Genomic DNA, 18607 nt, shown 5'->3' with positions numbered 1-18607 from the left:
GGTTTAAATTTAATAAATATTGAAACAGATTGTAAAATACAAATTCTTGAACAAATTATACAAATAAAAAAAGGAGAATATAGTATTACAGAATTAAACAGACTAATTAATCCTTTAGTGTTAACTTTTGTTAATAAAAAAATTGAAATAGTATCTTCATGTTACTATAGTTTGGATGAAAAGTTTAAAAAATATTTAGGCTTTCAAAACACTGAATTTAATTTTTCCATAGTTAGTAGTATTCCATTAATTTATTACCCTAACTCTAATGACAATTATATAAATATAGAACAAGATTGTAGATTTAGATTAGGTAGAAATGGTGAAATACCAATGGACACAATTTTTAAAGGAATATACACAATAAATGAAATTGAAAATTTATTGAATAGTTACGATTTTCCTAAAATAAGTCTTGAATTAATTGATGGTTTTATAAATATTTCAGTCTCAATCGGTCTTTGTTTTGATGAATATTTATCCAAATGTTTAGGTTTTGATTATATTGGAGATTTTATAACAGAAGCAAACCCTATAAATAAAAGATGGCCTGCTTCATACGAAGTAGCACCAGATATTGCTTATAAAATAAGAGGTACAAAGAAAGCAATGATTTATACACAAGGTTTTATAAAAAATATTAAAGGGATTATTTCTACAAAAAATAGTAAAACCGAATTAAAAGGAAATTATTCAATTGTGCATTTAAATGACTTATTCTCTTCAATTATGAAGTTGGAAAATAATGGTAATTACAAAAGATTATTTTTCAATGGACAAAAATTTTAAATTAAGTTTAGGGATTGACAATATAAATTATTTATATAAACACATTGGAGAAACCTTAACTAATAATATAAATAAACTGTTAATAATGTTAATCACATCGAGGAAGATCTTTTGTATAATTTTTATTATGATGATGTTAATCCTTATATAAAAACTAATCCAATAATGTACATACCAGTTAAAGGAAATTTTCAAACTATAGAAATACATATTATAGACCAAAATGGTAAAAAAAATTTATTTTGATGATGATGATTTCATTGTTTATCTTGATTTAATTAAAGAATAAACATTAAAATATTTTTCAATGGAAATATTCCATTGAAAACAAACACATTTTTATATGTCTGAATTTATACAGAGTATACTCTGATGTTTACGAGATGTGGAAATCAAGACGAAAATACAAACGATAACAGGGAGGGCGAATCGCCCTCTCTACTCCAAACGAAAAATACAGCATTTCAATCATACAAACATATTTTTATACGTATATTTTAACCACTAAAAGTTTCTTCAATAGTACCTTTTTCAATGTCAAACAAAAATTCATCATCTCGTATGAAAAAAATATAACAAATTGTATCTTTAGGTAAATCTTCATGTAACTCAATATGTAAAATTATATTTTTTTTAGTTGCAGAAATATTCATCGGTTGGTAAACTGTTTTAATTAGAAATATTGACCTATATAATTTAAAGTCATTTGGATCATTATACATCAATGGAAGTTCTTGTTGATTTTTATGGTAAGTTAATTTATAAGACATTGAATTCTCATAAGATTGGCAAAATTTATTATTCTTAAAATCTTCATCTTGACATTCTTCAGGATAACGTTTTCCATTTATTTCATACCAATAGTTTCTAACATAACAATGATCAAATTCACCAGGATCATGAACTTGAGTATTTAATTTGTTTGTTTGTAATCCAAAACCACAAAACACAGGAGGATTTTCATTTCGATATTGAGATTTTAAGTCAATTTTTATAGTTCTTCCAGATATATTTCTTTCCTCAATACATTGCCACGCTTTAAAATTAAAAGTATATTTTTTTTCTTGAGAAAGTTCAGTTAACTCTTTTAACAATAAAACATTTTGCAAAGGATTGTATTCTACAATTGGAATTTTAATTGTAAATTCATCAATAATAATTTTACCATCTTCTGTTCCTGCAACAACTCTTTTAAATAATGCATCATCATCTGTATTTCTAATAAAACATAATTCCATGTCACAATTGAAAACAGGATATGGATGGTCTTTGAAAAATGGCATGCCAAATTGAGATAAATTACCTATAACATTAAAATGACCTCCACCTTTAAAATTACTTACAAAACTTGAGTTTATAGTTGGTCCATTTAAATCCAGAGAGTAGCTTATTACACCTTTAATTGTACTTACTCTTCCTGTATACTCGATTTCATTTATTGTTTTACCACGAATTTTAGCTGTGCATTTACTGAATAAAAATGGAGGAAAATTGTCAACTAGTTCTATTTTTGAATCTTTAGGATAATCTTTTCCATCTTTTTGCAAATATCTACCAGACATAAAAAACTTTGTTTTTCTAATGTCCAGAAAACTGTCCATACTATTTATTTTAAAAATTGTGTCTTTATTAGGTGTATTAAGTTGAATGTTATTCGTAGGTATCCATGTTTTAGTTTGAACTCTTTCAATAAAAGGGTCATACTTTTTAAAAATATTATACATTATTTATATAAGTAAAAATAAAAAAAATGTATTATAAAAATGGAATTTATTGCAATAAAACCATATAAAATAAAAAATAAAAATAAATCTTTATTTCATTTACCTATGTGACTTATGTTGTTTGGTCCATCAGGTTATGGTAAAACAACTGTGTTGAGGAGTATAATTCTAAGTCATTGGACTAAGTATGAAAATTTATATATTTTTACAAAAAGTATTGATCAACCAATTTATAAAGAACTAGTAGAAATATTTGAAGGTATACCTGAGATTAATTTTTATATTTCTAGTACAGACATAATAACTGTAGACGAATGTGAACGTGGTAGTTTAGTTGTATTCGATGACATTCCTTTAGATGAACAAAAAACTATTTATGAATATATGAATAGATCAAGACCAAAAGACATTTCAGTTATTTATTTAAATCAATGTTATAGTTCAGCAAATAAACAGTATATAAGAAAAAATTTAACTCTTTTAATTGCATTTAAATCAACAAAATATATAAAAAATGTTTGGGAGGATTTTTTAAGTAATACTATTTCATTAAATGATTTTAAAACTTTATGTTCAGATTGTTGGGAAAATGACTATGGATTTATAACAATCGATCTGGTTAATAACCGTTTCTACTATAAACTTGAAAAACAAATAAAAAAATAATATGTTATATATTAAATGAATGTTAAAGAAAATCCAAAGAATTTAAGAAAAATAATTAAAAAAAATTAAAAAAAAGTCAAATTTTCAGAGCCATCAGAAACACAAAACAATTTTAAGGAAGGAACTAATTTAGAAAACGAACCTGAAAATATTAAAGAATTAATTCATCTTGAACAAAATTTAAAAAATACATTTAAAAAGTCAGATTTATTACATTCTAAAATAAAGTTAAATAATTTGAAAAAAGATGAATATGAAGATGAAGATGAAAAAAATATAAAAAAATTACAAGAAAAGAATATTCACCAGCAAAGTTAGAAAAAATAATGAACGTTAAAAACAATTTAAAAAGTAACTATAGAAAAAGAGTTATACACGACAAACATTCAGCAGAAGAAAAAGTAAAAAATTTTGAACCAATATTAGAAGGCTTGTCTAAAGTTGAATCTTCTGTTAATAATGTTAAAGCTGTTGCAATTAAAACAGATCATGATATTCAAAAAATGTTAATACCTACAACTCCTTATAAACCTCGTAATCCCGAGGTATTACGATTATTAAATACAGAGGATTACGAAACACCTAAAAGTTCTCCAAAAAAAAACAACAATTAATTCTCCTATGCCTCCAAATATAATAATAGGGGAAAATGCTCAAAAATATTTACCAACTTTAGATCCAAATAATACATTTGGAATACATTTTAAAGAAAATATTGGACACATGATTGGAAAATACCCAATAATGTTTGACTTTGATGACATAATTTTAAACGGAAAAAAACATACATTAACTCCAGGTATGTGGAGATTGTTAACTCATTCAGATCTTACAAAACCAGAATTTTATAAAACTGAAGATTACCAAAATTATGCAAAAATATTAATTGAAACAGATGCAATATACCAAAATAATGACAAATCGACTGGAAAACCGAAATCAAGTAAAGGTGACAAATACATTAAAATGATTAGTCCTATTTGGAAAAAAATGAATTCAAATAAAACACCAACAATACCAAAAGAAAATAAAAATCCAACAACAGAAATTTTAAATCCTACAATACCAACAACAGAAATTTTAAACCCTACAAAAGCAACAGAAAATAAAGGAGCAGGTTTAATGAATTATACAAATAACGAAATTGAATTTCATTGGATTGACAATATGAAACAATTATATGAAAGATGCCATTTAATTGCAGCTGAAGAAAAAGCAGGAAATTATGGTTTTCATAATGAAAAACTTGGTATTCTTAAATTATTTAAAATAAAAATGGAACATTTAATTGATCATCGTAAAGGGGTTGAATATTTAATATAATATGTTAATAATTTACCAAATGAAATAACAAATGACATAGAGTATAATATAAAACAATTAAGAGAAAAAATATATTATATATTTAGTGAAGAAAGAGCGGGGAAAAATTATTACCATGATGACAAACTTGAAATTCTTAATTTTTGTATTAAAAGAATGGAAAAAGTAATTGACATTCCTAATAAAGGTCCAATATATTTATGGTCATTTATTTCAAGTTTACCAAAGAAAATTATAAAAGGTGCAGGTTTTTTTAATGACTTTTTGAATTGTAATTTTTTACCTCCAATGCATTATCCTAAATATAATTATTTAGGACCATTTACAAATTTAGAGAAAAATGAAGAACAAAATATACAACCAATAAACAAATTAGATGAAGCTGCAAGAGAACATGATTATTTTTACAAAAATCATAAGGACATTAAATCAAGACATATTGCAGATAAAATTTTAGAACGAAAAGCCTGGGAAAGATGTAAAGATTCTGAGTGTTCTATGTCTGAAAAAATTCCGGCCATTTTAACTGCATGTGCAATGAAAGGAAAAAGACGTTTAGGAATGAATTTAATATGTGAATAAATTTTATAATATTTTGTATTATAAAATGTACTATTTCAAATTAAATAATTACCAAATTAAAAAATTACGAGAAGCTCATAAAAATAATACTAATGCAACATTTCAAATTACAAGTGACAAAATATTTAAAGGAGAAAATATTTATTATTTAGATAAAATTCTATTAGAAAAATTAAAAAAGGCAAAGGAAAAAAAATCTGGAACAAGGTTAGAGATTCGAAATTCACAAATTAAAGACAAAAAAGGTGGATTTTTACCATTAATTTTTGCAGGGATAGGTGCAGTTAGTGCGTTAGTTGGAGGTGTAACATCAATTGTAAACAGTGTTAATGATTACAAACATAAAAAAGCAGTTGAAAAAGAAACAATTCGTCATAATAAAGCAATGGAAAATAAAGGTTCTGGATTGAAAAAAAAAAAAAATCAAAAAAATGAACAATTTCAGTAAATCATCATTTATGAAAAAATTTTAAAAAAAAAATCTAAAAATCGAACCACTGAGTAATTTTGACATAATACAATTTGGACGTAATATAAAAATATTCAGAGGTTGTTTCATGAGAGATGAATTACCTCTTAAACCTTGGTTAAATGAATGTGGAATATTAAATTTAAATAATTCTACTCAAGAAGGATCACATTGGGTTGCATGGAAAAAAATAAAAAATAAAAAATTTTATTTCGATTCATTTGGAATGTCTCCTCCACCAGAACTTGTAAAATATTTAGGTGAAGATAATCTTAAGTGGTCCGATGACAAAATCCAAGATTATGACGATCCACCTATATGTGGACATTTATGTTTAGAATTTATATTAAACTATAAACAATTTATTTAAAATGTAATAATATATATATAAATGAATGGTGATGATCTAATACATTGTCTTAAATGTAAAATTCAAACAAAAAATATTGATGCAACTAAAATTCAAACAGTTAATGGTACATGGATAATTTCATCAAAATGTTTCATTTGTAACACAAATAAAAGTAAATTTATAAAAAATCCTACAATTGGACATAATATTCCCAATAAAAAATTAAATAATACAAATAAAATTGTATTGGCTAAAGAACTTCATAAACCTGTTAGAATAAGATTTCCTAAAAGAAGAATTTTTACTAAAGGTATTGATGATTTATGGGCTGTTGATTTAGTTATAATGAGATATTATTCAGATGAAAATGAAGGTAATTCTTATATAATAACTGTTATAGATACGTTTTCAAAATTTTCTTAGGCTGTACCACTCAAAAAGAAAGATGGAATTAGTGTTTCAAAAACATTTGAAAAAATAATAAAACTGGCAAAAACACAAAATCATCAAGCACCAAAATTACTTCACGCAGATAAAGGTTTGGAATTTGAAAATAAACATTACAAAAAAGTTTTGCAAGAATATGGAATTAAAATGTACCACACCCAAAATGAAGAAAAATCGTCAATTATTGAAAGGTTTAACAGAACCTTAAATGGGAAAATGAGATTACATTTTGAAGTCACAAATTCTAAAAAATGGATTAACATTTTACAAAGTTTAATCGATGAATATAATTACAAAGACATACATCGATCTATTGGTATGAAACCTTGTGAAGTAAATAAATCTAACGAAGATGTTGTTCTACACAAATTATTTTCTTCAAAAAACAAACCTAATCCAAAAATTAAATTTAGTGTAGGTGACAGAGTAAGAATAAAAGCATATAAAAAAACATTTGGTAATAAATATAGTAATAATTGGACAAGAGAAATATTTATACTTAATGACATTTTAAACACAAATCCCATTACTTATAAAATTATAGATTTAAACAATGAAGAGATTGAAGGGAGTTTTTATAACGAAGAGTTACAAAAAACAAAATTTTAAATGTTAATTTTAATAAAAATTATTTTTATTAAAAAATTGATTGTAAAAAAAAAATAAAAAAGAATGTAATAAAGAATGGAAGGATTAAACAAAATTGAACCTTTAATTAAAGAAACTAATATATATAATAAAATGAATGTATTAATTAAAAAAACACGTCCTGACAAATATTGTGTTAAATGTAATTTAACAGTTGGTTGTAAAAATTGGGCTACTCATTTGAAATCTTATCGTCATCAAAACAATGGTATAAGACCAAGACAAGAGAGAATCCCGAGAACAGATAAAACTTGTGACATTTGTAATTTAACAATTAAATACAAGAGTTGGTCTAAACATTTGCAGTCTATTCGTCATATAAACAATGTTAAAAGATTACCTATTTTTAAAACTAAAGAAACAGCACAACAAAATACATGTATAACTTATATTGTTACAAATGAAAATATGGGTATAAAAGATGTACAAGTGTTTTTAAATTGCTTAGATAATCCATTAATAGAACAACTTAAACAAGCATTAGAAAATAAAAATTTAAAAGTTAATATTGTGTTTTATGCAAAATATAATAGAGGTAATGATGAAAAAAATATGGAATATAAAGAATGTAATTTTAAATCCAAAAATAAAATTTTAACAAAAAATTCTGACTTAAGGGAATATTATACAAATGCAAAAATTAAAATTGTAAACGAAATAGAAGATTTTGTAATGAAACATTCACAATGGAGACTTCATGAAATTTTAAGTTTGGAAATAAATATAAATAAATACAATTCCTTAAGAGGTTCTTCGTATATTAAATTACCTAAAGACATTGGAGATAAACATGCTGTTATAAATGTTCAAAATGAAGACAACAAATCTTTTCTTTGGGCAATACTCTCTGCCTTACATCCTGCTGAAAAAGATGGACAAAGAGTAAGTAAATATAGAAAATGGGAACATGATTATGATGAAGTATTTAAAAAATCTAAAATACAATTTCCAGTAAGTACCAAAGATGTTTCAAAATTTGTTAAATTAATTGACAATTTATCTGTTAATATATACTGTCTAGAACAAAAAAGTGAAGATTACCACGAAGTTGTACCATTAGAAATAAGTCCAAACGAAAAAACAAATCATATAGATTTGTTGTATTTAAGTGAGGATAAAGAGAATAAAGAGAATAAAGGTCATTATTGTTGGATTAAGGATTTATGGACACTTTGTGGAAGACAAATGACAAAAAATGGGCATCATAGATTTTTATGTAAAATGTGTTTAAGTAGTTTCGATGAAGAAAAAAAATTAAATGAACATAAACATTATTGTTCTAATAATAAAGCAGCGAAAATAGTTCTGCCCAAACCTTATAATAAAACTTTAGAATTTAAAAAATATAATAATTCGTTAAGAGTCCCTTTTACAATTTATGCTGACTTAGAAACTACACTACAACCAATCTACACATGTGAACCAAGTGATGTAGAGTCATTTACTAATTGTTACCAGAAACATATACCCAATAATTTTTGTTATTATGTTAAATATAGTAATGGAGATTATAAACCACCTGTAGAATATTCTGGTCCAAACGTAGCTCATGAATTTTATAAATGTATGTTAAATGAAGAAGCATGTATTTCTGAAATATATGATAAAATAGTTCCTATGAAATCATTGAATGCAGAACAATTAAATAATTATTATAATAAATCTAATAAATGTCATATTTGTGAAAGATATTTATCAGATTTACCTCCAATGTTAGAGAAAAAATTTAAAATAATTAAAGACACTATTGAATTTTATAAAAATACTGATGATGTTAAAAATTTTAAATTGTATGAAGATAAACTTAAAATAATTAAAGACACTATTGATTATAATAAAAATACTGATGATGTTAAAAAATTTAAATTGTATGAAGATAAACTTAAAATAATTAAAGACGCTATTGAATATTATAAATTATTAAATATTATAAAATATTGTAAATTTAACAAACTGGAGATTTCAAATGGATTGACAATCTGGAGGATTTTAATGTAATGAATATTTCTGATGAATCACCTAAAGGTTATATTTTAGAAGTCGATTTAACTTACCCTAAAGAACTTCATGATCTACATTCAGATTTCCCTTTAGCACCGGAAAGACATTTTGATGGTAAACAACTCCCAAAATTATTAACAACTTTGTATGACAAGAAAAAATACATAATACATTATGAAACATTAAAATTATACATTAAATTAGGTTTAAAAATAGAGAAAATTCACAGAGTTTTAGAATTTAGTCAATCCCCTTGGTTAAAAGTGTATATAGATTTTAATACTAATCTCAGAGCACAAGCTAAGAATGAGTTTGAAAAAGAGTATTTCAAATTAATGAACAACAGTGTTTATGGACGTACCATGATGAATGTTCGATCTCATGTTGACATAAGATTATGTAATAATGCAAATCAATTAGAACTTTTAATTTCACAACCAAATTTTGACAAAAGAACCATTTTTACAGAGAATTTAGTTGCAGTCCATATGAAAAGAACAAAAATAAATTTCAAACAACCAATATATATAGGAATGTGTGTTTTAGATTTGTCTAAATTGTTAATGTACGATTTTTATTATAATACAATAAAGGAAAAATACGGAAATAGAGTTAGATTGATGTATACAGATACAGACTCACTAATATTAGAAATAAAAACTGACGATTTCTACCAGGATATGAAAACTATGTTAGGTCATTTTGACACGTCAGATTATCCACAAGAGAATAAATATGGTTTACCTTTAGTTAACAAAAGTCTTAGGTAAATTTAAATATGAGTTAAATGGAAAAATTATGTCTGAATTTATAGGTTTAAGATCCAAATTATATTCACATAGAACCTTCAATAGTGAAAAAGAAATTAAAAAAGCCAAAGGTGTTAAAAAAAATGTTGTGGAAAAAAAAATATGTTTTAACGATTTTGAAAATTGTTTACAAGCAAAAGAACCAAAATATGTTAAACAAATTATGTTTCGAACTAAGAAACATGATGTCTTTACTGTAAAACAAAACAAAAAAGCTTTGAGTGTTTATGATGATAAAAGGTTTAATTTAGAAAAAGGTATTGACACATTAGCTTGGGGACATTATAAAACAAATATATGTAGAAATGACTTTGTAAACCACCTCAATAAACTAATTATAGATCAAAACCAAAAAGATTAGAAAAATATTCTTGAAGGATTAAGACAAGAGAATATAAACCTGATTGAAATGCTGTTTTTTTCGTTTAAGCCGGGGGGGGGGGGGGGCGAAACGCCCACCCTGTTATCGTGTGTATTTTCGACTTGAGTTTCCTCATCTGAGTATACTTTGACAAGTCCCTAGTTGTCGACTTTAAGGAAATGTGTGTTTGTTTTCAATGGAATATTTCCATTGAAATGCTGTATTTTGGGGAATATTTTAATTATTATTGCATTCAGATTTTGTGAAAAAATATTTTAATTATTAATGACATAAGTTTTGAGAAAAATATTTTGGGGGGATTTTGCAAAAAAATATTTCAATTATTATTGCAATTAGATTTTTAGAAAAATATTTAAATCATTATTACAATTAGATTTTCAGAAAAATATTTCAATTATTATTACAATTAGATTTGTGAAAAAATATTTTGGGGGGATTTTTGCAAAAAATATTTTAATTATTATTACATTTCGATTTTCTGAACTTTTTGTATATTGGGTGTTTTTCTGAACTTTTATTGTTATATATGGCACTGCGCCAGGAATGGCACACTTATACTACTATTGAGTAAGAACAAATACAAATTTTGTATCATATTTACCTTTGACACATCTATGTTTATATCCTGTTCGCATGAAATAATCATTAAATTCTCCAGTCTGTTTTGACCCATAGTGGAACGCAGTCTGGATTTTATGATTTTTAATTTGGAAAAACTACGTTCTACAGTACAACTAGATGTAGGTAATGTTAAACTTATTTTAATTATTGTGTACAAATGCTCAAATTCCGATTTAATATTCATATTATTAATTATTTCAAAAATATTTCTTAAGCTTCCAACATTGTTTAAATCTTGCCGTTCTTCTTCATCTTCTATATTACTTTCATCTGAACCTCTTATATATTCTTCACAGTCATCATGTAATTTAGCTGGTAATTTAGTCAGTAAATTGAGATCTATATCTTTGATAACACTTTTCAATAGTATGTAATCATTTCTTACAGACTCCTGATTAATTCCATAGACATCACATATTTTACTGAATGCATCTTGGGGCACAGGGCCAACTTCTTTTAATCGCTTTAGGGATAATAAACCTAAATCTTTCATTACAGATATGGTATTTTTATCGAATCTATCGCTAAGTTGTTGAAGAATAATATCAATTACTAGAAAAAAAACTGATATTTTATAGTATTGTTTAGAATCTTGAATGGATTGATCTATGCAGAGTTCACATGATAGCCGAACTACATTTCTTTTTCGATTTCTAAATGACATTAAATTATTCATATTAAAATCACCAAAATGTTCTTCGGAATATTGTTTTGCTTCCTCAAAAATAGTATTAAATTTTTCATCAGTACGCATCATTGTTATTTTTTGTTCCACCTTTTTTAAATAATTCACTGCTGTCAATAAGTCCAAATCACGAGATTGAAGTATTTTACTTAAAGGTTCCATGACTTCAAAGATATGTTTAAATATAAACGCAGTTAGTATGAAACGTGATGACTGAAAATATGATTGTAACCCATTACATTCACTACCAGTTTTAAAATCAACTGGGCCTTCGACATTTTTTATTTGTTCAAGCATATCTAAAATTGCTTCTAATGTTTCAAGAACTGTAGATAGAGCAAATGAGTTGGACATCCACCTAGTAGTTCCGACTCTTTTGATTGCCTTTAATTGTTTCTTTGGATACAATTCACTTTGATTTTTTCTGTATATATCTGATCTTTTTTTACTACCCACAATAAAAGAATATAGTTTTTCCATGTAACCAAATAAATCGACTGCTTCTTTACAGCAGCCAACGGCAGATAACACTATTAAATTGAATCTATGTGCATGGCACCAAACATAAAGAGCTTTTGGGTTTTCTTTAATAATATGTGCTTGAAGTCCACTATATGGTCCTCTCATGTTCGCTGCACCATCATATGACTGTCCAATTAAATGTTGATTCCAATCTAATCCAATTTTTTCCATAACTGATTTAAAAAGTTCAAAAAGTGATTGACCTGTAGTATTTGATGATTCAGATAATGCAATTAGCCTTTCACATATATTGGAATTGAATAAATACTTGACTACAAATGATAGTTGTTCCTTGTGTGAAATGTCAAATGTGGAATCAGTACTAATACTAAAATAACGAGCTGATAATATTTGTGATCTAATAGTCGATAATATCAGTTTAATATCAGCCGCCACAGCGTACGCACGTGTGTTATCTACGTTTCGTTGTGCTCCGTGTTTCTATAAGTATTTACCGGTAATTACCTCTTATCGCTATATCAATCATATAATATGGGTTTATGTGATACTTGTGCCGTGAGTATTAAACGCGGTCAAAACGACTCGATTACGTGTTCCTCCTGCTCTAAATTATACCACCTTAGTTGTGCTTCGTTAAAACAAGATGATATTGACTATTTAAATAGTTTGAATAAATCATGGTCTTGTGTTACGTGCGCTAAAAAATCTAAAAATACTATTTCTGTCGCTGGTAACTCTATTCAATCTCTTACTTCGCCTTCTATTACCGAACCCGACTTGAAATTAATTTTCAACCATCTTGATAACTTACGCGCAGAGCAAACTAAGCTTATTGATCTGGTCAATGCGCAAAACGAAAAACTCAATTTTTTTGACAATAAATTCCACGATATCTTCTCTCAACTAACAAGTATCAGAAATGAAAATAGTGTGCTTCGTAATGATTTGACTGCTATCAAAAACCGTGTTGACCTGTTGGAATCAGCTGCTCCAAAGTCCAATGATAATCGTGATATGTTTGCCGAATTTATCGACCGGCAAAATCGTTCTAAAAATATTATCATTTTTAATGTGCATGAACAATCTAGTCACAATAATACCACTGATACTGATTCAATAACTCGCATCTTTGATAAACTCGGAACGGACATTAAACCAATAAAAGTTAGTCGTCTAGGCAAACCTAATAATAAGTCTCGTCCACTGAAAATAGAACTGCAAGCGGCCTCAGAAGTATTCAAAATTCTCGGGTTATCGCGTAACCTGAAATCTGATCAGCATTTTAAAGACATTAGACTCACGAGTGATAAGTCACCTTATCAGCGAGAATTTCTGCGTGATCTAAGCAATCAGTTAAATATTCGAATATCAAAAGGTGAGCCAAATCTGACAATAAAATACTATAAGGGTCAACCAACTATCGTCTCCTCTGCGGTTCAAAAAAACTAATCTCCAACTCAAGCCTGCTACTCTACTATCAAAATGTTAGGTCTATAGTCCCTAAAATTAGCACTTTAATCCCTTCACTTAATACCTCTCTTTTTGATTTAATTACATTTACTGAAACATGGCTTTCACCTGCTATATGTAACTCTGAATTGCACTTTGTTAATTTTATAATTTTTCGTTGTGATAGGTCGCCGCTAAACAGTAACCGCTCTCACGGTTGGGGGCGTCTTAATTGCGGTAAAAAATACAATTAAGTGTAAAATGTTAAATACTTCTATCAATAATATTGAAGCTGTTTTTGTGCATTTACAGATAGGTGACACAATTTTTATTATTGGCTGCATTTATATACCTCCCTGTTCCCCATTTATAACGTATGAAAATGTTTTTTCCGCTTTAAATGACCTATACTTAGCCTATCCATCTGCAAAATTTATAATATTAGGGGATTTTAATTTACCATCAATTTATTGGACTAATTTATCGCTTCCAATTAATCTCACTTCTCAAGTTGATTCTTATTTTGTAAATATGCTATCTTACTTCAACTTTAACCAGCTTAACCATGTTCGTAACGAAAATGATGTTACTTTAGATCTAGTCCTATCAAACGCTCACCTTAATGTCCTTAATGATCCTGACCCACTATTACCATTAGATAAGCATCATCCAGCTCTTAATGTTACTATTGATTATAATCAGTTTAATGTACTTAAGCCAACAGATTGTTATTATGATTTTAAACATTGTAATTATATTGATATTGTTAAATTTTTAGCAGATAATTTATCTTCTAATACTTTTACTAACCTTAGTCTTAATGAATTAATTAACCACCTCTATAATTGTTTAAACAAAGCAATTTGTACCTTTGTACCAAAAAAGCATGTCTCATCAAACAGATGTCCCCCTTGGTATTCTACTGAGTTAAAAATATTGTTAACACAAAAAAAAAATTGCTCACTCTTTGTATAAAAATTTAATGACCCATCTGATTATAATAACTTTTCCCGTTTGAGAGCTAATTGTAAGAGAACTGCTAAACACGATTATAAAAACTATACTAATAAAGTTCAACTATCTGTCAAATTAAACCCTGTCTCTCTGGAAATATGTTAACAATCGTCGTAATAATAATTCTATACCAAACCTCCTTACGCTCGACACAACGTCAGCTGATAATGGATATGATATTGTTAACTTATTTGCTAAGTATTTCTTTAAAAATTACCCTCAGCCAGACAAACTAACCACTTTGGATCCTTGTATTAAAAATTCTTTAAGTAATAATCATTCATTTTCCTTTTCGTCTTTATCTTTCACGGAGGTCGATGTTTTAAAAGAGCTTACCGCTCTCCCTATCAATTTTAACATCGGTCCCGATAACATTCCAGCCTTCTTCCTCTATAATTGTAGATTTATACTAGCGCCAACATTAACCTATATTTTTAACTTATCACTCCTAAACGGTATATTCCGTAAATATGGTTTTAGACCTAAGCGATCAACAAATTGTAACCTAGCTATCACTAAACAAATAATACTTGACTCTTTCGAAGCCCATACGCAAACCGATATCATTTTCACTGATATGTCTAAAGCATTTGATTGCATAAACCATGAAATATTATTTATGAAATTAAAATTGTTTGGGTTCTCTGACCCTCTGCTTTCATGGTTTCGCTCTTTTCTCTCAAACCGTAATATCGTTGTTAAACATTTGAACTTTGAATCAGATCAATTCAATGTACCATCCGGGGTCCCGCAAGGAGATCACCTCTCTACTCTACTTTTTAATATTTTTATAAACGACATTCCGGATGTTATAAAAAATTCTCGTGTTTTTCTTTTTGCTGATGACCCTTAAACTGGTAAAAATAATTAACAATCAAGGTGACGCTCTCGACTTACAAAACGATATCGATAACATTCAATCCTGGTGCTCAACTAATCGCCTGTTATTAAACATTAACAAATGTAAATTTATGCGATTTAGCCTAAGTAAAAATGTCATCAATTACAATTACAAAATTTCCGGCACTCCTATTGAATTATTAACAAACTTTAAAGACTTAGGTGTCATTTTCGACTCTAAGCTAAATTTTTCGGCCCATATTGAAATGATAAAAATAAGGCAATGCGCAACCTGGGTTTTATCAAAAGAACTTGTGGATCATTCAATGATCCACTATCTCTAAAAGTTTTATTCTGTGCCCTTGTTCGCTCAAACCTAGAATACTGTCCATTAATTTGGACTAACAACACTTCTAAACAGATTGATGCGATCGAATCAGTTCAAAATAACTTCCTCCGTTTCATCTCCTTCAAGTTTAGTATCTATAGACCACCTCATAGTTCCTATGATTCAGTTTTATCATTTATCAATCTCCTTCCGCTCAAAACTAGACGCACTTTACTTCTATCAAAATGTTTACACAATTTACTCTTAGGGAATATCGATTGTGATGAGCTTCTTTCCCTTATCCGTTTTAAAGTAAATCACCGTAACACAAGATGCAATGATTTATTCCATCCCGTCCCATATAAAACAAATTATATGATGAACTGTCCTTCTAATACCCTAATAGCTGCGGGTAATTCCATTACCTTTGATTTTGTTTAGCATGTCTCGCCCTACTTCTTTCTTTGTTGTTATTTACTCTTTTAATATTCTTGTCTATATTTGTAACTTGTAACTATATAATGTATTATTATTACCATGTATACAGATAAAAATTTGTTAAGGACTCATGTCCGTTTATAAAAAATATATAAATAAATAAATAAATATGTATTCTGAAATAGACTCTATTCATAGGTTTTGTCGGTCCCATGTTATAAAAGAATTTTCTTTTTTGCCTTTACTTTTAAGTTGGTCTATGTGTACTGACTATATAGGAGAATGTTTACTCAGTAAGACAACCATATCTTTAAAATTTCCTGTAGTGTTATTTTTCCAATTTTCATTGTGACCTCTGAAGGAATGATTGTGTTGTCCTAAAAATATTGTTATTTCAATTAGTTGTTTTACCAATTCTCTATTAAAGGATACTTGTTTATTGTGTTCTTCTACTAATGACGGTAAGAGTGGTAAACAACATCCTTTTAGTTTAACTTTTAATGATGACATTATATGAGCAGAGGTTGTTTCATGTTTAATTAAAGCCATATGACCATTTTTCCAATGATTGAAACCATATTTCACCCAGGCATCATTTGAATTATTTCCATAAATTATGCAATACAAACAGAACACTTTGTTTAATTTTGGAGAATATGTAAGCCAGTTACGTTGTTCAAATGTGCTATCTAATAATTTTCTTGAATACCAAGATGAATGAAAACTTCTTTTGGAGCTGTCTTTTGGATATTCATTATGAGGCAATTCATGTTCCTTAGGTTGACAAGGTCCCCATTCTAAAATCATATTTCTCAACTCAGGAGTTAATTGTTTGATTTGTTTAAAATTTGCAGGGTCATTTTTCCATCTAGAATTTTCAGTTAATAATTGGTATTCATTTTCTTTGGTTGAAGAACTATCACTCTGAAAAAATATATTGTATATAAAAATATATTAACATAAAAACAGGCATAAACATTCAACAAGTGTGTAGATAAATAATTATCTAGAGTGAAATCTAACAAAAGTTTTGGACATTTTTAATATTTTCCATTCAGTTTAGATTATAAAATATTTTTGAAAAATGTAATTAATTTAATTTAACTTTTTTAATGTACCGATTCTAACGTTGACGATATTCCAATGGGTGTAACATCCATATTATCATTTTCTGATGGTATAATTTCTTGTTCAACTGTCAAAATGTCTTGATTAGATTTCTAAAAGTTATTGCTTATTATAATAGTTTAATTTTCAAATTATAATATTGCATGTGCAAACCGTATCTAAAGCTGAGTGTTGAGGACATTGGAGTTGTGGTTGATTGGTTAAATGTTGATTACTATTGGACTCTGTTTCTATAATGTTTGGAGAATCTAATTCTTTATTTATAGAAAATGACAATAAACTTTCATCTGTTAAAACATAAATGTTTATTAATTTGGTTTGGGAAATAATTGTCAAGACACTTTCACAGAGAAAGGCTTTCAAAATTGGAGAAAAGTATTATATTTTATGCATAATAGTTTTGTTATACTTAATTTAATTGTTCTTCAATAACTACCAACTGGTTATTATTTCTAATTAGAGATAGAAATATATGAAATATGAATATTTGTTGACTGTTGTAAATAATTTTATTTTAATTAAGGTTCAAATTATTAGACAAATGAAAAATTGAAATTACATTCTACCCGAAAATACCATATTATAAGTAAATCAAAAATTGAAAGCTATAGAAGTTCAAAATTACAAGGATCAGTTGTAAGTCAGTTATCAGATGGATGTAAAAAACAAATTCAAGAAAATCGTTACTACTTTTCAAAACTGATTGAAATTTTACTATATTTTACTTTAATTTTTTATGTAATTCAAGAATGCAAGAAGTAGGTATCAAACAGTCTACATTTTATATTTATTTATTTACAAATTAAAAGAAAAATAATGTATATCCTTGTATATGTTATTTCATATTCAATGGCCAATATTACATTGGGTAAAATAATATTTAAATCCACAAAGATTTTGTTTTAAAAATATTTTTAATTTAAAAAAAAAATGATTAAAGTGAATAAGTATTAGGTATATCAATATGCTCTATTGTTCTGAACATGAAAATACCAATTTTTATTAACATAATATTTAAAAACCACCAATATCACAATTCACAATAATTAATATAGAAACTTAATTACTTGTTTTTGAGGCTGAGTGGAGACCAAATGACAATTTTTTCTGTTTAGGATCATTTCCTGCAGCTTTAAATTCTGCGATCCGTTTTAGCCGTAATTTTTCTGCTCCACCTTTGTGTTTATTTTTATTCATGTTGATTTGAATTTAAAAATATAATAACTGTATGAATATAATTTATTCTTTATGATAGTACCAAATTCTATTAACTTTTAAGTTTTTTGTAACTCGTGTCTCGAACTCGTTAGTCGTTACGAACTTGCGCTTGCGCTGTTACACTGTAGTGACACCGAGTGTCGTTGACGCACAGTAATACGCCAATACAGCATTACAAAATAAATGACAATAATCCAACATCAGTAAATAA

General features: G+C 27.1%; 2 protein-coding genes across 2 annotated transcripts; both read right to left on the bottom strand.

Moving 5' to 3' along the window:
- Positions 1-10712: 10712 nt before the first annotated feature.
- On the bottom strand, positions 10713-12507 carry LOC132933312 (zinc finger MYM-type protein 1-like). The gene is made up of 3 exons (XM_060999617.1): positions 12486-12507; positions 11738-12361; positions 10713-11365 (listed from the first exon to the last, which is right to left on the bottom strand). The coding sequence occupies exons 1-3, from the start codon at positions 12505-12507 to the stop codon at positions 10713-10715; spliced, it is 1299 nt and encodes a 432-aa protein (XP_060855600.1).
- A 3813-nt stretch (positions 12508-16320) lies between these two features.
- LOC132933311 (zinc finger MYM-type protein 5-like) lies at positions 16321-18375 on the bottom strand. Its single transcript, XM_060999616.1, has 4 exons — positions 18246-18375; positions 17332-17465; positions 17169-17270; positions 16321-16974 (listed from the first exon to the last, which is right to left on the bottom strand). The coding sequence occupies exons 1-4, from the start codon at positions 18373-18375 to the stop codon at positions 16321-16323; spliced, it is 1020 nt and encodes a 339-aa protein (XP_060855599.1).
- Positions 18376-18607: the final 232 nt, after the last annotated feature.

Source organism: Metopolophium dirhodum, chromosome 1, assembly GCF_019925205.1.
Source record: "Metopolophium dirhodum isolate CAU chromosome 1, ASM1992520v1, whole genome shotgun sequence".
NCBI lineage: Eukaryota > Metazoa > Arthropoda > Insecta > Hemiptera > Aphididae > Metopolophium > Metopolophium dirhodum.
This window is presented reverse-complemented; position numbering and strand designations above follow the sequence as displayed.